Source organism: Eubalaena glacialis, chromosome 17, assembly GCF_028564815.1.
Source record: "Eubalaena glacialis isolate mEubGla1 chromosome 17, mEubGla1.1.hap2.+ XY, whole genome shotgun sequence".
Classification (NCBI taxonomy): Eukaryota; Metazoa; Chordata; class Mammalia; order Artiodactyla; family Balaenidae; genus Eubalaena; species Eubalaena glacialis.
The window spans coordinates 85,732,703-85,753,908 of NC_083732.1; the positions used below are offsets into that span (position 1 = coordinate 85,732,703).

The window sequence follows — 21,206 nt, forward strand, 5'->3', positions numbered from 1 at the left end:
TAGGCAACGATCAGGGGGCTCTAATGAACCAGACTGGACAAAACGAAGACATCGACATCCAAGGGAGCCTTAATATCTGTTAGCAAATGCCAAGATTTTATATGGAGATTTTGTGGGGTTTATTTCCAAAACAGCCCCTAGTTGTTTCAGCATCTTTTAAATGTTCCAAAGAACCAATTTTTTTTTTTTTTCTATATGAAATCCACCGAGGGAAAGGGAATTTTCTTGGTTTTAAATGCACACCAGAGCACAGGATCTAATATTACTGAATTCTCACAGCAGCTCTGTGGGGAGTTGATATGATTGACACTGAGGCTTGGAGAGGTGAAGAGACTTCCGAGAGCACTCAGATGATGCAGGCAGAGTCAGATCTCAACCCTGCTGAGACTGACGGCAAAGCCCAAGCTTTCAATGGCATATGTGAACGCCACATGTGGAAGTCCCCTGGCGACTTCTTGGTTTAGGGAGGAGTTGCAGTTCATTTAGCCAAAGCCAGGAGCGATGGAATGAAGACTAGATCAGGTATCAGGAGACCTGGGTTCTATTTCATCCTCTACCCTTCTGCAACATTCTGAATCCCTACATAGCTGGTCTCAGAAGGGCCAGCCGTGGGTTGCTGTCCGTGGTGCTGAAGGTGCTCTTGTCCGAGGGCTCCCACTTCACCTATTTTCAGAGGAGCTGGTCTGGGTGGGCGGCTGCCAGGAACACACTGTGATTAATCAGCATGTTTGAAATGGCAAACTAAAGGTGGAAGGAAAGAATTTCTTTATTGGTTTGCTGAATCTGTGCCAAAGGAGCTTTCTTTCTTTCTTTCTTTCTTTTTTTTACCGAAAGCCATGTCTTTGACAATTCTCATCACCTGGGCCTGAATTGAACAACTCAATTTTTGGAGAGAGGCGTAGAACTAAGTTTTCACTGCCCAGGTGAATAAATGGAACATTACCTGATTCCCAGAGCCCCGTTTCCCCTCTCAGGTCCCATGAGGGATCTGAGGGAATCCAGAGGGAATCTATGCTAAATTTTGTGTCAGTTACTCACGTGTCTCTATTGTCTTTTTTTTTTTTTTTTTTCGTAACAGCTTAGTATGTATCCTTAACAAATAGACTGATTTGCTTTTTGGACTTCATGTAATTAGAATCATATTGCGTGTGCTTTTCTGTTGCCTGCTTTCTTCCATCAACGTTATGTTTTGGAAGTGGATCCACATTGTTGCATATTCATCATTGTATACTATTCTGCTATATGAATATGCTAAAACGGATCTGTACATTCCATTCTTACTATGGAATGTGAACTTATGTCCTTTTTTTCCCGCTATGAACAATTCTGCTATAAACATGCTGGCACACAGCTCATGTTACACAAGCCACTGTACATTCATTACGTTATGTACATGGTAGTAGAATCGTTGGGTCCTAGGGTATGACCAGTTCAACCTCACTAGGTGTGGTAGAAACTTCTGGTGCTCATTCTCCCCTCCCTCCTCCCTAAAAGAGACATGCCTCATTTGCAGTCAGGCGAGGCCATTTCCAGGTTGAATAATCTCATTATGGTGTAAGACCCTTTTCATATTTCTCCCAGTTTGTGACTTGTCTTTCCATCTTCTTTATGGTCTTTTGATGACTGGAAGTTCTTAGTTTTAATATAGTGAAATTTATCATTTTTATGGCTTGTGCTTTTTGTGTCTTATTTAGGATATCTATCCCTACCCCAAGATCGTGAGATATCTTTAATGTCTTCTAAATGTTTTATACTTTGCCTTTCACATTTAGGTCTTAACCTAGAATAATTTTTATGTATGGTGTGTAGCAGGGCCCAGTATCTCTCTTTCCCTATGGCTACTCACTTACTTTCTGAGCACTATTTAAGGAAAAGCCCATCCTCTTCCCACTGGCATGTGACAGCAATATTTCATACATCATAGGTCTCTATATGCATAGGTCTGTTTCTGGGCTTTCCATTGACCCATTCTTCTATTCCACAGTGTGTACTTGTTTAGCATTATAATACATTTTGACTTATTCTTCAAGAGTATGTTGGCTATTATTGGGCCTTTGCATTTATATATGAATTTTAGAATCACCTTGCCAAGCTTCACCGCCCCACAAAAAAATTAAGATTTTTACTGGTGTTGCATTGAACCTATAGATCAGTTTAGTGAGAAGTTACATCTTTATGAAAGAGAGTCTTCCAACCATTTACTTAGATCTCCTTTAATGTCTTCCAATAAATTTTTATAACTTCCTCCATAATGGTCTTACACATTAAAGATTTATTCCTGGATTCTGTGTTTGTTTCCTATTGTTTCTGTAACAAGTTACTACAGACTTGGTGGCTTAAACAACACAAACTGATTATCTTACAGTTCTTGAAGTCAGAGTCCAAAATGAGTCTTGCTGAGCAAAAGTCAAGATGTGGGCAGGGCTTTGTTCTTGTGGAGGCTCTAGGGGGACAATCTGTTTCCTTGCCTTTTCCAGCTCCTAGAGGTTGAGGCACCTCTTGGCTCACGGCCCCTTCCTCCATCTTCAAAGCCAGCAACATCGGGCTAAATTCTTCTCATGCTGCCGTCTCTCTGGTTCTCTTTTGTTTCTCTCTTTCCCTTTTAAGAAACCTTGTGAATATATTGGACCCACACGGATAATCCAGGATAATCTCCCTATTTTAAAGTCAGGTGATTAGCAACTTCAATTTTATCTGTACCCATAATTACTCTTTGCCATGAACCCATCATTTTCACAAGTTCTGGGAATTAGGACATGGACATCTTTGGAATGTCATTATTCTGCCTACCACAGATTCTTTATATTTTTTGTAGTTCTATAAATGGTAATGTTTATGATTTTATTTTCTAGCTGTTTTTTGTTGTGGTACCAAAATGCTGTGGATTTTCTATATTGATTTTGTATCCAACAACATTGCTTAAGCACTTACTAATTCTGATAAACCTGAAGATTCTTTAGGATTTTTTAGTGTAATTGATGATATAATGTGCAAATAATGACAGTTCTGCTTCTTCCTTTCCAGCCCTTATGCCTTTTATTTGCTCTTGTATCTAAGTTTCTGTGCTGGCATGGACCAATTATATGATGTTGAATAAAAGTGGAGATAATGAGCATCCTTGTTTTGTTCCTGATCTTAAAGAGAGTGCTTACATTTCAACATTAAGAATAACGTTTTCTTTACCGCAATGTTCATTGCAGCTCTATTTACAACAGCCAGGACATGGAAGCAACCTAAGTGTCCATCGACAGATGAATGGATAAAGAAGATGTGGCACATATATACAATGGAATATTACTCAGCCATAAAAAGGAATGAAATTGAGTTATTTGTAGTGAGGTGGATGGAGTTAGAGTCTGTCATACAGAGTGAAGTAAGTCAGAAAGAGAAAAACAAATACTGTATGCTAACACATATATATGGAATTAAAAAAAAAAAAGGTCATAAATAACCTAGGGGCAAGATGGGAATAAAGATGCAGACCTACTACAGAATGGACTTGAGGACATGGGGAGGGGGAAGGGTAAGCTGGGACAAAGTGAAAGAGTGGCATGGACATATCTACACTACCAAATGTACAATAGATAGCTAGTGGGAAGTAGCCGCATAGCACAGGAAGATCAGCTTGGTGCTTTGTGACCACCTAGAGGGGTGGGATAGGGAGGGTGGGAGGCAGGGAGATGCAAGAGGGAAGAGATACGGGAATATATGTATATTCCCATCAGTGTATAGCTGATTCACTTTGTTATAAAACAGAAACTAACACACCATTGTAAAGCAATTATACTCCAATAGAGATGTTTAAAAAAATTAAAAATAAAACAAGTACCCTAAAAAAAAAAAAAGAATAATGTTTTCTGTATGTATACTTTTAATAGATATCCTTTTATTAGGTTAAAGAAACTCTTCTAGACCTAGATTACTAAGAGGTTTTTGCAGGGTTTTGGGGTTTTTTTGAAAGTCATAAAAGGATGTTGACTCTTATCGAAGACTTTTCCCACATCTATAAGAATGATATGATTTTTCTTCTTTAATTTGTTAGAGTGGTGGGTTCATTACTATCTTTTCCAATGTAAAATCAACCTTGTATTCTCTGAATAAATACAGCTTGATCATAGTATTCTTCTTTTTTTCTTTTTGCTGTGAAAAATAATTTTTATTTTATTTTTTTTAACATCTTTATTGGAGTATAATTGCTTTACAATGTCGTGTTAGTTTCTGCTGTATAACAAAGTGAATCAGTTATATGTATACATATATCCCCATATCCCCTCCCTCTTGCGTCTCCCTCCCACCCTCCCTATCCCACCCCTCTAGGTAGTCGCAAAGCACCGAGCTGATCTCCCCGTGCTATGCAGCTGCTTCCCACTAGCTGTCTATTTTACATTTGGTAGTGTGTATAGGTCGATGCTACTCTTTTACTTTGTCCCAGCTTCCCCTTCCCCCTCCCCCTGTCCTCAAGTCCATTCTCTACGTCTGCGTCTTTATTCGTGTCCTGTCCCTAGTTTCATCACAACCATTTTTTTTTTTTTTAAGATCCCATATATATGTGTCAGCATACAGTATTTGTTTTCCTCTTTCTGACTTACTTCACTCTGTATGACAGACTCTAGGTCCATCCACCTCACTACAAATAACTCAGTTTCATTTCTTTTTATGGCCGAGTAATATTCCATTGTATATATGTGCCACATCTTCTTTATCCATTCATCTGTCGATGGACACTTAGGTTGCTTCCATGTCTTGGCTATTGTAAACAGTGCTGCAATGAACATTGTGGTACATGTCTCTTTTGGAATTATGGTTTTCTCAGGATATATGCCCAGTAGTGGGATTGCTGGGTCATATGGTAGTTCTATTTTTAGTTTTTTAAGGAACCTCCATACTGTTCTCCATAGCGGCTGTACCAATTTACATTCCCACCAACAGGGCAAGAGGGTTCCCTTTTCACCACACCCTCTCCAGCATCTATTGTTTGTAGATTTTTTGATGATGGCCATTCTGACAGGTGTGAGGTGATACCTCGTGGTTTTTGGGTTTTTTTTTTAACATCTTTATTGGAGTATAATTGCTTTACAGTTTTGTGTTAGTTTCTGCTGTATAACAAAGTGAATCAGCTATATGCATACATATATCCCCATATCCCCTCCCTCTTGCGTCTCCCTCTCACCTTCCTTATCCCACCCCTCTAGGTGGTCGCAAAGCACAGAGCTGATCTCCCTGATGAATGGATAAAGAAGATGTGGCACATATATACAATGGAATATTACTCAGCCTCATTGTGGTTTTGATTTGCATTTCTCTAACGATTAGTGATGCTGATCATCCTTTCAAAACGAAGCAACTGACAAAGGATTAATCTCCAAAATATACAAGCAGCTCATGCAGCTCAATATCAAAAAAACAAACAACCCAATCCAAAAATGGGCGGAAGACCTAAATAGACATTTCTCCAAAGAAGATATACAGATTGCCAACAAACACTTGATGATGGTATTCTTTTACACATATCACTGAATCTGTTTGCTAACATTTAGATTCAAATTTTTTGCATCTACGTTGATGCAAAATTTTAGGATTTAGCCTAAAATTTTCTTTTCTTATGCTGTGTTTGTTAGAGTTTGATATCAAGGTTATACCAGCCTCATAAAATATACCTGAGTGTCTCACCTCTTTTCCCATGTTCAGAAATATTTTTTGTAGCATTAGAATTTTTTGTTCCTTGAATTAGAATTCACTGGTAAAAAACCATCTGGGCCTGGAGTTTTCTTTTTGAAAAGATTTTTAACTACAGATTTGATTTCTTTAATGGTTTTAGGATTATTCATCCTATTTATTACCAGAAATTTTAATTGTTATATTAGAAAATTTATATTTCATTTACATTTTCAAGTTTATTGTTATGAATTTCTTCATAATTTTCTTATAATAGTCTCCTATTATTGTCTGCAGTATCTGACGTCCCCTCTTTACTTGTAGTGTGGCTATTTGTGCCTTTTCTTTTTTCTTTATTAATCTACTCAGAGGTTTCTCAATTTTATTAGCCTTTTCAAGAAACAACCTTTGGCTTTTTGTTGTGTGTCTCTTTCTTATTTTATTAATTTATGATCTTATCTTTATTATATTCTTCTATTTTCTTTGATTTCTTATGCCATCTTTTTTAGCTCCTGGAGATGGTGCTTTGTTCATTAACTTTCACACTTTCTTCTTTTGAATATAAGCATTTAAGTTTATAAAACCTTCTTCTAAATACTGATTTATGTGCATCACACAAGTTCTGATATACTTTTATTAATTGTTCAATTTCAGTATTTCCTACTTTCCATGGTTACTTCCTCTCTCAACTCTGAGTTATCTAGAAGCGTTTACTAGATTTCAAATACATGAGAATTTTATAATCATCTTTTTCTGATTTCTAAGTTAAGTATATTGGGTTCAGATAACATATCTGTATGATAACAGTCCTTCAACTACTTACTGGGCCATAAAGCAAATCTTTAACATATGCCCTTGATAAAAATGTCTTTCTAAGCTGCTGAGTATTCTATATAAATCCATTAAATCAAGTTTAATGATGGAATTTTACAAATCTTGTATGTCTTTAACAATTTTTGTCTTCTCGATCTTTTAGTTACTGTGAGAGGTTTGTTTATTTCTCCTTTTAGTTCTACCAAGTTTTTCTTTATGTATTGAAGGCAGTATTATTGGTTGCATACATATTTGGAGTTATTATAGGCTTCCTGATGTTATTACTTTTATCATGATGTTATTGTTTTTATTTCTTAAAGTAATTTATTTTTTGCTTTAGACTTACTTTTTAATTAGGATTTTTCTGGTACATTTTTTCCAACATTTCATTTCAACCTACTATATCCTTAGGTTGTAGTGTCTCTTGTAAATATCATAAACATGATTTTGTGGGTTTTGTCTAGTCTTTTGTCTGGGATATTTAGTTTAATTTACTCTAAGCATGGATATGCTTTATTTCTACAACTTATTTTATAACCACTTCTAGGTGTTACTTAATTGCTCTGTGCCTCATTTTTTTCACCTGTAATATGGGGATAATACCATAATGGTTGTCATTTTGTTCTATTTGTTCTGTCATTTCCATTAATTTCTTTGGTCATTTTCTTTTCTTTCTTTCCTACTTTTTGATTGAATAATTAATTTTCCTTATTCCATTTTTTTGGAGCATCTAGTTTAGAAGTTGTTCATGTTATTTCTCATTTTCTTAGTGCTTATCCCAGAAATGGAAACTTCCATAAACAAAGCACCAAAGCTTAAGTCTAAATTACTCAATATCTTTACCCTCCTCCTGAACCTTTAAAATTGAAATTAAAGCATTTTAGAATACTTTAATTCCAATCATCCCCTTACCAACACTTATGTGTTATTTTGCTATATGTTAATTCTGTTTTAAGTTAATAATTATTACTATACAGTAAATGTTTGTTTAGATTTATCCACATGTGTACCACTCAACCTGTTGTTCCTTCTTCCTTGCATCCCTGACTTTCTATCTGGCATCACTTTCTTTCTGCCTGAGATTCATTCTTCAGAACTCCCTTTAATGAGGTTTTGGTGGTGGAACCCCTGTTTTTGTTTATATGAAAATATAATCATTTCATCTATTGAAAAATATTTGCATCACTCAGCACATTCTCCGATACTATACCACTGACTTCCAGACTTTGTTTTTGCTGATGGAAAGTCAGCTGTCAATCAAATTGCCACTTCTTTGAAGGTAATCTGTCTTTTCTTTCCAGCTCCTTTTAAATCATCCCTTTGTATCTGGTCCTTGAAATTGTATTATGACGTGTCTATTGTGTCTTTTAAATGTTATGCTACTTGGAATTTATCAGGCTTGTTAAAATATATGGACTTTTGTCTTTATCAGTTCTGAGAAGTTCTCAGTCATTATCCCTTCAAATACTGCCTTTTCTCTATTCTCTTTACCCACTTCTCCAGGAACTTGATTAGATGTATGAGAGAGTGTCTCACTCTGTCCTGTGTTTAAGTCTCTTTCATATTTTTTGGTTTTTCTGGGCTGCATTTTTTTCCTTAACATCTTCAGCTCTATCTTTCATTCACTAGTTCTCTCCCAAGCTGGGTTTAATCTGCTCTTCAACTTATTTGTTAAGTATTTAATTTCAGCTCTATTTTCCAATTATAGGAGTTCCATTTGATTATTTTATGATGTTCTAGGTCTTTACCCATTTTAATCTTCTTCTTCATTTCTCAAAACATATAAAGCATACTTATTTTGTAGTCTATGTTTGATAAAGCCAATGTCCGATTCCTTTTCAAGCCCAAGTTTGCTGCTTTTGTTTCTTCTGGCTCTCACACGTGATGCATTGTTTCCTTGTGTATTTAATGACTTTCTTTCTTTTGAAACTCTGAATTATTCATTTTCCTTGTAGAAACCCTTGGAGCTTGGGACAAGAGTAGATTCCTCCAGAAAGGATGCATTTACTTCTGTAAAATGTCTGGTATGTGGTGGTAGGGGTGTGTATATTTAGGGTCATTTTCAAATTAATGAATGACTGAAGTTTGGGGGCGGCTTTCAGGGACTGTGCCTTGGGACTGCAGATTCAAGGGAAGGCCAATGTGGGTTGGAATCAAAGGGTTGAGACAGAGTAGTTTTATTTCCACTCTCTAAGTATGGTAGGGCTCCCAAGTTATTGGGGAGTGGTCTTCTATTAGACTTCCCACCTGACGGGTCCTAGGATTTGTCTTCCTCCTTCCTGTTTTGTGAGACTGCAAAAAACTGATGCTCCTGCTTTGGCAAAAACCCTCAAAATGAAAGTTGGCATCAGTTCACTGCTTGCCTTTTTGGATTCTGCCTACACACAGGTACTGGACTGAGTATTTCTTACTCCCCTGCCAGCTTTGTGGATGCACTCACAAATGTGTTTTTATATAATTACCATCATTTTTAGTCGTTTTCAATAGGAGCTTAGTCTGGGCCCCTACTCCATCATGTTGACACCCTCTCTTGATCTTTACTTATTATTTGTCTTAATCCCTTAAGACATTGCTCAGAGGCCCAGGAGCCAGGTGATCACATGCACCTCACTCTCTTCTCTGCTTACTGGGACCAGGCTGGCTCTTAAGACATCTAATGACAGTGGCTTCTGGGCTCACAGGCCTCATCCGACACCTGCATCTTTTGAAACCATCCACAGTTCCAGCTTTTGCTTGACTACAAAGAGTCACAGAGCTCACTCCTTTGTCAGACAATCCCTTTCCCATTTGAGCATTTGTATTAGAAATACCTGCCTTATATTATTTCATGTTACCTAATAAATTAACCTGTGCAGGGGTCTAATGGGAAACAGCAATATCCCTTGTTAAGCTTCCCAGGGGAATGGTGGAATTCCAGGCACACGCCAGGGATGTGGATGGGAGCACACAGGTGACGGGAGGGGTACGAGGAGGGAACCAGTATTCACGAGGAGTTGCCCTCATGTGTAGGAATGTTGAGGAGATCAAACCAAACTCTTAGCGTAAAAGTGCCCATGAAATAAGTATTTTTATCTCCATTTATTCGGATGAAAAGAAATGGAGTCTTCAGTGACGTGTCTGAGGTCGCAGATTTGACAAGTGGCTGAGTTGGAGTTCAGCTCCTCAGACCCCCTCCCATGGATCCGGGCTCTGCTTGGTGAATTTTGGATGACAAGAGTGTGATGGCTGGGTGATTATGGGGTCATTGCAGGCCTGTCCTGGCCAAAGGGAACAATGTCAGGAGGCAAACCCAAGCCAGCTCAGCTAGTGAAATGAAAAGGACACAGTCTATTCCGGGCTTAGCCTCTTCTGGCCTTGTGGGGGGAGGAGGGTTGCAGACACAGCAGCTGTAGGACTGTCGTGCTCAGGAGCCGACAGCACGGGACCTGAAGAACCAGGACGCCGAGCTGTCACCCCGACACCTGCGCCTGGGTTCTCTGCCTCGGCCACACACCTCCACGCTGGAACGATCCAGCCATGCCACGGCCGACAGTAACATCCCTGCTCTACACGGCTCCCGGGCTCCCGCTGACCCTCCGAGAAAGCTCCAAATGCTCCCGGTCCACACAGGGTGTCCTTGGGCCAGATGCAGCTCATCTCCTCTGCCGTGGGGGGCATTCGGGACACAGGCCTCACCTGGGTCACCTTTCAGGGTGCCCGGGTTAGTTCCAACACCCCCTCCCCCAAGAAGCCCTTTGAGACCTCTCTCGGTGCATTCAGTAACTTCTCTGGCAACTGTTGTATTTGTTTTGGAAACTAAAAAACACATGGGGTTCCCATGACCCCCTCCTCGGGTTTGATAATTTGCTAGAGCAGCTCACAGAACTCAGGAAGACACTTTACTTACGGCTTATGTTGACCAATTGATGATAAATGACGTCATAAAGGATACAGATGAATGGCCAGATGAAGAGGCGCCCAGGGTGAGGTCTGGGAGGATCCTGGGTGCAGGAACTTCTGTCCCCGTGGAGTTGGGGTGCACGCCCTCCAGCTCGTGGGCGTGTTCATCAACCAGGAAGCTCTCCACACCCCACAGCTGAGGGAATTTTACGGGGGCTTCATCTTGTAGGCATGATCAATTAACTCAATTTCCAGTCCCTCTCCCCTCCCCGGAGGATGAGGGTGGGAGAGGGAGGCCCAAGCTTCCAGTCATGCTGGGCCTTTCTGGTGACCAGCCCCCATCCTGAAGCCATCTAGGAGCCCACCCAGAGCCGCCTTTTTTCGAACAAAAGATGCTCCTGTCACCCAGGAAGTTCCAAGGGATGAAACAGCTCTGTCAGGAACTGAGGGCAGAGACCAAATACCTACTGTGTTACACTCGGCCAGTCCCAGAAAATGGCTGTGAACGAGCCCTCACTCCCAGCCCCCAAGATTCCTTGGAATGTCCAGCATCCCTGGGGCTCCCAAGGCTGGCATCTGACCTGTTCAGGTCCGAGAACAGCTGGCATGGCGGGAATGAACCCCTGAGGTTGGGGGACACGCGGGCCAGCTCTCGCCGCTGGTAGCAGGAGTCTGAGGCTGTGTTCTCGCTCCCCGCAAGTCCCACGAGGATTTCAGCCCGGGGGCCCAACAATGCTTCCGCACTGGCTCGTCCCCGCCCCGACCCCTCACTCCCCGCGGGGGACCCCCATCTCCCAGATGAACTTGTGCTCAGATTCAGGGTTTGCCATGGGGCACTCAAACGAAGAGCCTCCCTGGGCCAGCCTCTGCGAGGAACCAGGTGTGTGCGCCCTGGGCAGAAGGGAGGGCCGGCTAAGGGCAGGGCTCTGGGAGAAGCAAGGTCCGCGAGGGTGGAGGCTGCTGGAGTGGGAAGAACGGGCTACCCCAGGCCACGTGGCAGCTTGTGCAATTTGAATAAGCACCCCCCCCCCAACCCAGGCGGCACAGCCCCACGAGGGGCAAGACAGGGCTCTGGCCCTCACTCGACCTCTCTGTGGGCGACAAGCAGCCTGCAAAGCCACGGGTGGCAGCCTGGCCCATGAGGCCTGGACTTGGGCCCTGAGAGCCTGCGAGGGGCCATAAACATCGTCAGAGAGGTGGAGTGTGGGAGAAGGCGGCTCCTCCCAGGTGTCTCCTGGGGTGACCCTGCCAGGGGAGGAATTCTGCTCAGCCGCCTCTGGCTCTGTGCTCCGGGCACCTGGAGACCCAGTCCCCCAGGCCCCGTGATGGGGCAGTGCCCCAGGGCCCAGAGGGTTTGAGGACTGCACAGCAGGGTGAAGTCCCAGCACTGGGAGGCGTGCCAGGAACACGTGCAGCCCACGTGAGGCGGGCCTGGGAAGTTCTTCGCTGCCCTGAGCCCAGAGCTTTCGTTGAGATGTTTTCTAATCGGGGTGTGCCGGTACGCGTGGAAGGGCACCCATCTCTGAAGTTGTGGGGATCCCACGGGCCATGCGCCCCAGGCCCATGACAGCCCGCTCACTGCCCATCCTCCTCTGTCCCTGTGTCTGGGCTGGCCACGCGCCTGCTGCCCGGGTGGCCTCGTTTAAACGGGGTGACCCGGGAGCCTTGGACACCTCCGGCTTTACCGCACCCTGCTCTGTGCCTTGGGACCCTCGCCCTCTCTCTGGCCCCAGAACTCTGCTCAGGAGGTGGAGTTTACTAGACAGGGCCTGAGGATGCCTGGGCAGAGGTGGTCTGAACCTCCAGGGCTGGGAGTGAGGCTGCAGGGGGGCAGGGGGCTGGGCGACCCGGAGGGGAGCGAGGAGGGAGTAGGGGCGAGGCAGCCCTCGCGGTGGGTGGGTAGGTGGGTCCGAGGGCGGCTGCGGAACGCCCACCTCCAATCTGCACTTTGACTTCTGGATGCGTGTGTCACCCCCAAACATCTTCCCGAGTGTGTGTGGACCTCAGGAGAGAAAGTGAGAGGCCGAGATGGCCAGAGCCATCGCGGGGGCTGAGGACCATGGTGCGGGACTCGAGACGGTGTTCTGAGAGGGGCGGCATAGAGGCCCAAAGAGCACACGCATGGGAGGGGCCTGGGGGGGCCACAGGGACAGACAGACACAGGCCCAACCCTGCCGGCCACCAGCCGTGTGTGCTGTGTGGGGTCGTGGGAGTCCCTACCTGCGCTGGGGGCTGACGAGCTGGGGGGCGGCCCCCTGACCGCACCGGACCAGCAGAGACAGGGATGCAGGCGGATCAGCAGAGAAGCGAGGCAGGCCCTTTATTGGAGAATCTGCCACCGACACACAGACACACACAAAGGCCGTGGCCCCCCAGAGCCCAGCCTAGAACCAGCCCAGGGGCCAGAACAGCTGACAAAGGTGACCGTCTACCCACTGGGGGCAGGTGGCTCCTCTTGGAGTCAACCACGGTGCCATCTCTCCTGGCTGGGCTGCCTCGGGGCCCCTGGGAGAAGAGCCAGCCCTCGGGGGATTCCAAGGGCCGAGGGGGTCGAGGGAGGCTCCCCAGACCCATCCCGGCTGTGCCCCTCCCTCACGCTCACCTCTTCTTCCTGCTGGCTGGGCTGTGAACCCCAGGTCACAGAACAGGTGCAGGGACCCAGGGCCACACTCTGGGGTTTGGTCAGCATTCACCCTAGCAGCGGCCTCTTGCAGGGGATCCCTGATGGCCAGTGTGGGAAGGGGCACGGCTGCCAAGTCTGGGGGCCCCTGCAAAGCCCAGAGAGGACGCCGTAGGTAGGAGGGGAGGTGAGGGGTGGGAGGAGTGGACAGGAGTTGCAGCAAAGGCCTGTCCCCTGCCCGGGGGCGCTCTGGTCACCTCTCCCCGCGGGAGCAGCAGCTCAGGCCGGGGCCCCCAGGGCGCGCACGTGCACGCTGGGCAGGCGGAACCAGGAGGGGGGCAGCCCCTTGCTGGAGCTGTCCTCGTGGAAGCGGATGCGGAGGAAGAAGTCGCCCGTGCAGAGGAACAGAAGGGCCCCGAGGCAGGCTGACTGGCCCGACGGCTGCACCTGAGGGGAGGAGGAGGGGCATCAGCCGGGAGCAGCAGGGACCCCCAGAGCCTCCAGGAGACCCCTGAACCTACCTAGATACGGGGGCGGGTGGGCCCCCAGGACTTGCTCCCGTGGCCCTCCAGGGCTTCCCTGCTGTGCTGCCCCAGGCGAGTCACTGCACCTCTCTGGGCCTCAGCTCCTATCCTAGGATGGCGCTAATCACACTTACCTCCCTGGGCTGTCTGGGGGTCGGGGAGCGTGGGGAGCGTTTGGGGCAAAGGCGCCATCTCAACAGGTAAGTGGAGAATGAGGACTGTGCCTTGTGACCCCATCAGTCCCTCGGGCCTGTGTGCCGTGACCGCGAGCAGGGAGGAGCCGGCCACGTGGGCCAGGGCAACAGTGCCAGTGGCAGAGATCTGACGCTGCCCTGCCGCTCCCCCGACACACTCGTCTCGGCTCCTTAACAACCCTCGGGGGCCGGTGTCCCCATCCTAGCTCTGCTCCCAGGACTCAGGGACAGAGACGTGAACTCGTCTGAGGTCTCAGGGCGAGTCAGGGGGATGAGGGTCAATGCAGAGAGGCCGCCACGTCTACCAACCCCTAAGTCTGCCACTGGGGGAGGGGTGGGACAGGGGACAGTGACCGGGGGCCACACGCACCTTGTCCAGGTAGAAGGTGCCGGAGCCCACGAAGGAGACGGCATGGCGCAGGTCGTAGGTGTGCACGCCGTTCTGGTGGTCCTGGAAGGGCACCACGCCGAGCGCGAAGGGCCCCACGCTGCGCGGGCTCCGGTTGGTCAGCCTCACCTCCAGGCGCACGGGGTCGCCCACCCGGCAGGCCGCCGCCTCGCGGTCACAGGGCTGTCCGTCCACCAGCACGTCTGTGAGGGACACGGGGCACGAGACTGTCAGGGCACCGCCCAGCCGGCCTCCCTCCCTCCATTCATTCATTCATTCCCCGCTCCTTCACCCACCAAGGCTGCCTCCTGGAAAACAGATGAAGGGCCCCAGTTCCTGCTCTCCCGATGTGCAGGCCAGCAGAGACAGGCGTCGGGGCCGGAGCTGTACCCCAGGGGGGTCTGTGCCATGCTGGAGAGGCCGAGAGGGCCCCAGGGTCACCTGGGGGTCCTGAAGGGCCTCCTAGCTGCCCCCGCCTGGAAGGGCTGAGCTCTGGCCCGGACCCCAGGGGCTCCTGCAGGTGGAGGACAGCCAGGGGAGGGACTAAGAACTGGCGGGGACCGTGCACAGGCCGGGGCCGAGAAGCCGACAGGCATGTGGCTGGGCCTCTACCAAGTCACCTGCAGACCGACCCGTCCAGATTGCCGCAGTGAGGGCCGGGGTGGCCCTGGGGCACCACAGAGGCGGGACGCTAGCTGGGGGAAGGTCTGGGAGTCACGGAGCAGGGCGAGCGCCCGTCAGGCAGGGAACAGGGAACAAGGGGCAGCAAGGGGGTGGGGTGATGGGGCAGGTAGACTGGAGAGGCTGTGCTGTGACCCCCACTCTCCTCAGACCACCAGACACCCCAGCAGGATGGCAGGGTGGGTAGTCTGGGGGACCCGCCTTCAAGCATGGGTGCGAGGCATGGGCTGGGATTTGAGAGTGACAAGTGTCCTTAAAAGAGGCAGAAGAGGAGAAAACTGACTCAGAGGGGAACCCAGGTGAAGACAGAGGCAGAGACTGCAGTGATGCAGCCACAGCTCCAGGAGCTGGGGATCCTCCCCCAGAGCACCGCCCGCACCTTGAATTTGGACTTCCAGCCTCCAGAACAGTGAGAGAGTCAGTCAAGCCCTGTTGTCTCGAGGCCCCCAGTCTGTGGTAATTTGCTATGGCAGTGCTGGATGCTGATACGGTCAGTAAGGGTCCTTCCTGACACCAGAAGTTCACCGGCTTGTTGATCCGGCCACGGAGGCCAGGGAAGGGGGTCCTAGACCTGCAATGGGACTTCACACCACACGGTACTGGCCGTGGGGCTACCAAGCGCCGACCCTGAGCCCTGGCCTCGTCACATCTGGAGTAATGATGTGACAGGAGTAATGATGTGACAGTGTCACCTGTGTACTTCCTCACGCCTGCCCACCTTGCTGTTTAAGGACTCGTCACATGTGTCTCAACCTTGACCCCGCCATTACCAGCATCCCGCACTGGAGGCTAGTCGGGGACACCCCCTAAGTCACTGATACTGCTCTAGACACCAGGCGACTGCACAGAAGACCCTCCTGCCCAACAGCTATGGGGCCTTGGTGCCCATGGGAGGAGGCCAGCGCCTCACTGGGGTTCCTGGAAGGCACGGGTCTGGAGGTGGCCAGCCCTGGACTGGCCATGCAGACCCTCCCTCCAAGGCAGGTGGATATCCCCGAGGAGTGCTGGAATCTCTTCAGCTGACCTTTCCATAGCACATCCAGGGCTCGGAGTGAGAGAGTGTGTGTGTGTGTGAGTGTGCAGAGAGGATATATCAGGAACAAGAGACACTGGCTTCTATCCTGAGCCTGTTTCAAACCTGAGAAGTGGGTGTAATGACAGCCCTGGGTCCCTCTCCTGCTCAGGCCGGGCCCCAGTAATGCGTGCTCAACAATGAACCCAGCCAGGCAAGTCTGAGCCTCGTGTGGAGAGAGCAGGTGTAGGAGAGCCTCGGTTGATGGTTCCATTAAGGGGAAGACAGGATTATCTGCAAATCAGCGGAGGGTGGCCGGCTCGCTGCATCTCTGCCCCCTCTGTCCTCCCTTGTAGAGAACCGCGTGGGCCACAGGCACTGGCCTATGGCTCATCTGCAGAGCAGCCCCCAGCTCACCTGGTGGTGCCCGTTTAACCCTTCCCTGATGCCCAGCTCTACTTGGCCCCTGGGGCAACGAAGAGGGGAAATGAGGCTGTGGACACAGTTCCCAGTGGGACTCTTTCCTTGGCATTCTCTAAATGAGGGGCAGGGGCATGGTCCCGAGGTCAAGCCAGGGTGGCAGGGATGGGGGACGGAGCTGGGCCCTGGCTGAGCAGCAGGCCGGGCTGGGATCTTGGCTTTGCCCTAACCCTTCATCCTGGAGGAGGCCCTCTGCCGAACTGAGCCTCCTTCACTTCATCTGCAAAACCGGGGTAATGACCCAGAGGCAGACAGAGGACCCAGCCAGGCCTGCCCTGCCCTAGTCTGGGGAGAGCTGCTTGCTTCCTCGTCTGCCTCCCCGGGGAGGAGGGCGACCCTCAAGAGGGGCAGGACCCACCTGTCTTGCTCCCTGATGTGTCCCCAGTCACAGGTGACCAACTGTCATGGTTCATCCATCCTGGCTTTAGTCCTGAAACTTCTGCGTCCCGGGAACCCCTCAGTGCCAGGCACACTGGGAGAGTTGGTCACGCCACACCCATGCCTGGCACCCACAGTAACTGCCCGCCAGACTCACGACTTTCTGGGCTCAGCAAGCAGCTGTCTCCCTCCACCCTGCAGCTCCAGCACCTCCAACCTGGGTCCGAGAGCACCAAACCTTCCCACGTCCCTCACTGGGAGGAAACAGCAGGGGCCCGTTTTCTCCGAGAATATGACATGCTTCCTGAATCGAAAAGGATGCCAGGGCTGGCCTCTCCTGGGACCCACGGGGTACTGGGCGAGAAATCTAGTGAAAATGCCTCTGAGATAACTGGTGACGGTGACCGTGATGGCTGTGCTCAGGTCGGGGGTTGTAACTCCACCGGCACGAATGTCCCAGCACACCCCTTGCTGTAGTGAATTCGCTTCTCTGACTCTGGACCAGGGCAGCTGCGCCCCATGCTGGGGAGAGGGGACCCTTCTCGCGTGGAAGCCCCGCTGCGCAAGGCTGGAAGGAGCAGCTGAGACCAGCAAGGAGAAGCCCCAGCCGTCCACCAGAGAGTCACAGAACTCACTAGGAAGGAGCAGGGAAGAAATAATTAAAAATTTCTCAAAGGCAAGCTGTGTTGGAGCCGTTTCTAAATTGCCCAGAGGAATGAGAACCACATGTTAAATCACGGCACGGCCAGGAGTTCAGCCGCCCTGTGGCACGTGCAGGGCTCAGCTCGACTTCCCGTCCACCGTCCCCGGGGGCCGCCTGGCCCGGCCCCTCCGCCCTCAGGTGGGGAAGGTGGGCGCCGCGTCCACTCAATCGCCAGACCGGGGCCCCCGCCAGGGACGGCGGGTTAGCACTCCCTCTGTGTCCGCAGCAGGCTGGCCAGCGGCAGGGACGGGGTGGGCACACCAGTCCGAGTGTGTCCCGTGCAGCTGGCGCCTCCCCGCCCCGAGGATTCCTCACAATCACCCTGGGAGCCTTCCCGCAGCATCCAGGGTGGGCTCGTTAAGACCCCCGTGGGAACCCCAGGTCTGATGTCCGGGTGTGCGGGGTCTAGTTGCTCCCCTTGGCCTCCAGGGTCGGCCCGTCAGGCCGCTGCCACTGTCCACTTCCTGGGGTGGTGACTCCCCTGCCCATCTCCAGGCTTGGGTAGAGGGATCCCTGCTGCTGCGCAGTTTTGAGTAGTTTCTCCTTCACTCCCCCCTGCTTGCCCTCTCTGAGCCTCAGTTTCCTCACCTTTAGAAGGGCTGATAGGAAAGCCCACCTCAAAGAGGTTTTGTGAGAATTGGAAACGCGCACGCAGAGGGGGCGGGGCACACAGCGGCCGCAGCGGGACGGCTGGATCATTATCACCATTACGCTCACATCCACCCTGGGCAGTGGAGAATGCGCAGGGCGGGCCAGGTCCCTGACCAGCTCTAATCCCCAGCCGAGGAGGACACTTTGCATTTATATAGCTTCTCCAGGGCCATTCCTCACCCGCAGGCTGGCCCTGAATGCTGATGGGGAAAGATGACCAGCACGGCACTGATGTGATGGACAGAGGGGACCGAGGCAGCAGGACGAGTCCCTTCAGCCTCTCCTGGCCGCTCTGTCCAGGAGGGATGCAGACCCACAGCCAACCTGCAGGTGGGCCACATCGCGACCTGGAATGTCCCAGCCTCAGCGGAGGGGCATCCCCCCACCCCCCCGGGGAGGCAGGGAGGGGGGTCCCAGCCTGGAAGCCCATCTCCTGACCCCCAGGCTGCCGGGGAGCTGCGCACGGGGGACCTCGACCTGGGGGCTCCTCGGGAGCGGTGGGCGGGAGAGACAGAACTCTGGCTCTGTGAGGTCCAGCCTTGTCCCCGAGAAGCTCCCAGAACCCTGAGTCTGTGCCACCAGAGGGGGTGGTGTGCTAGACAGAATGACACCCCCAAAGATGTCCACGTCCTAATCCCTGGATCCCGTGCAGCGTGTTCCTGCACACAGTAAAGGGACTCTGCAGGTGACATTCAGTTAAGGACCTTGAGACGGCAAGTATCTTGGAGTATCTGGGTGGGCCCAATGTCGTCACAAAGGTCCTTATAAGGGCAAGAGGGGGCAGGAGAGCGCCTGGAAGGCTGCGTGACCATGGGGGCTGAGGGAGGCTGCGAGGAGCTGCACGGCTGGCTTTGAAGACAGGACAGGGCCAAGGGGTGCAGGCGTCCCTGGAGCCCAGAAGGCGGGAACCAGGGTCTCCCCAGCCCCCAGCCTGCCGCCACCTCTTAGACCGGCCTACAGGACTGTGGGGTAGTAGCTCGTGTTGTTCTCAGCCACTAGGCTGGCGCTCACTTGTCAGAGTGGCTGAGGAGCCCAACCTGGCAGCCTCTCAGGGACCAAAGACCTGCCGCCGCCTCCCAGGCCCAAGGGAAGGGCAGGTGGACCGTGCGGTCTGAACCCTGCCTGCGTCCCTCACCTGGAAACGCAGCGAGTGTCACACTCTCTGTGAAAAGTGCCAAAGGGAAGTGCTCAAAGGTTCGGGTTCATTTCTGCCCGACCTGCCCCCAAGCCCCCAGTTTCTGAAACCCAAGGCCCGAGGCCAAGGCCACAGCACTCGTTATCTTAACGAGCGTCTGTGGAACACCCTGGATGTGGCCCTGCCCTCCAGCAGCTCCAGGTGGGAGGGACTCCTGGACAGGAAAGGTGGCCACCCTGCAGGACCGAGCAGGAGGGGCTCAGGACCCAGTGAGGGCCGCAACCAGGCGTCGGCTCCTCTGGGCAGCCCTGACCTCCTCGCCCAGGTGTCCAGGGGGCTCTCACCCTTAACTTGGCCCAAACGAAACCCTCCCACTTTCTCCCTGAAACCCCGCCTCCCCAGGGTTTTCCGTGCAGAAGGGGCCCTACCCGGCAGGCCCGCCTGGCGCCCGAAGGTCACACTGAGGTGTTCCCCGGGCACCCACACCCAGCCCACCGGCCCGCCCGGCGGCCATCCCCATCTCCGCCCCAACCCACTCCATCCTAGCCCAGGCCAGCTTCCCGCACAGCAGCCAACGGTTCACAGCGGCGTGAACCGTGGTCCCACCTTGTCAGGTCCTCGCTCGCCCCTTGCCCGGTCCCAGAATAAAAGGGTGTTTTGATCACATTACGGCCACTGACCCTGGTCTCCAGGGCCCTGCACGGCCCTGAGCCAGGTTCCCCCATCCACGCACTCCAACCACGTTGCCTCCCTCCTCCCTGTTCCGCCAGCAGGCCCAGCACATCCCTGCCCCAGGGCCTTTGCACCTGCTGTTCTCACCACCTTGGCCCTCTCCTCAGGGAGGCTGTCTCAGACCACACAGGAAAGAGCCTTCCTGCCCCGTCACTCTTCCACTCTCTTCATTTTCTCGTGACCCTCAACATCTTATCTGAAGTTCTTCTTTACCCATTTGTTTTTTAACCATTGTGTGTCCCTCCCTCCTCGCCCCAACACCCAGGCCAGGCAGGCACTCTTCTAGTTCATATTTGTTGAGTGAATGAGTGGATGAATGAAGGAGTAGGTGAGTGGGCTTTGGGGCTGGGGTACCTGGGCTCAAATCCCGGCCGTGCCCTGCCCCCTTTGGGCCCCCTGGGACTCGAGGGGACGGGGCCACGTCCCCGAAGCGCCCCTGCAGAGAGGACGTTAGGACCAAGCTGCCACTGCCCGGCTCTGGTCCTGACTCGCAGACCCAGCTTTCGTGGAGGAGATTATTTATGCGGGAGAATCTCATATCGTAAGAAATCTCCGGGGAGCGGATTAGTCTTCCCTCAAAGCGTTAAACTGGGCCACAGTTCATCTTCTCCCGCCGCCCCCGGCCCTGCTTCTCCTTCACTTTTAATACCAGCCAGAGTCACGGACTTAATTTTATCTGGCCCAGAATGGCTCCTGAAACGGCTGCCACGTTTATGCTATAGCACGTTGACAGGCTCTGGCAGGAACCCATGCTATAAATAGAAGGCACGGTGAGGGAAGGGCCTGCGGGGCCCACGCTGGCGAGGAAGGCACGAGGAGGAAGGCAGCTGGTGGTGCCAGCCTCCGCTCTGGCCAAGGGCAGCCACCCTGCGGACAGCGGGCGGGGGTTCACGCAGTGAGAGTGCGCTGAGAAAGGGGCGGTGCCCGCACCCCGAGGCGCCACCAGGAGGTCAGGTGAGTCTTCCGTTGCCCACTCCCTCCCCCCCACCCTCCCCGGTGCCCCGCATGGGGCCAAGCCCCTCCCCGCCCCCCATGTGCTCCTGGAGGGCAGAGAGAACAGGGGCGGGTTTAGCAGGTTTTGAGCAGGGAGGCTGAGGTCCGGGAAGTGATGGGGCTGCCGGGGCCCGGGGCCTCTGGCCCGCCCCAGACGCTGCCCCGACGGAGTGCCCGTCATCCAGGGCTTGGCATCGGCATGGGGGCTGGAGTCCTGCTTCTGGAGGGGGCGGCTCTGTCCTCCAGCCTCGGTCTCCCCTCTTGCCCCAGGACGGGCTGCAACAGCTCCGCTTTCCCATGCGGGGCCGGTTTAGACCCCCGCCTGGCCTCGCCAAATGCCGCCCCTACTGCACGCTGCGCCTGGAGGG

General features: G+C 51.3%; 1 protein-coding gene across 2 annotated transcripts in view; it reads right to left on the reverse strand.

The window, feature by feature from the left end:
- Nucleotides 1-12,649: 12,649 nt before the first annotated feature.
- Nucleotides 12,650-21,206, reverse strand: part of TRAPPC9 (trafficking protein particle complex subunit 9) — a 535,221-nt gene continuing 526,664 nt past the window's right edge. For both annotated transcript variants that reach the window (XM_061171479.1, XM_061171478.1), the window contains 2 exons: nucleotides 14,056-14,276; nucleotides 12,650-13,414 (listed from right to left, as the gene is read on the reverse strand). In XM_061171479.1, the coding sequence (XP_061027462.1) occupies nucleotides 13,247-13,414; nucleotides 14,056-14,276 (389 nt within the window). In that variant the 3' untranslated portion in view covers nucleotides 12,650-13,246. The remainder of the gene's footprint in view (nucleotides 13,415-14,055; nucleotides 14,277-21,206) is intronic.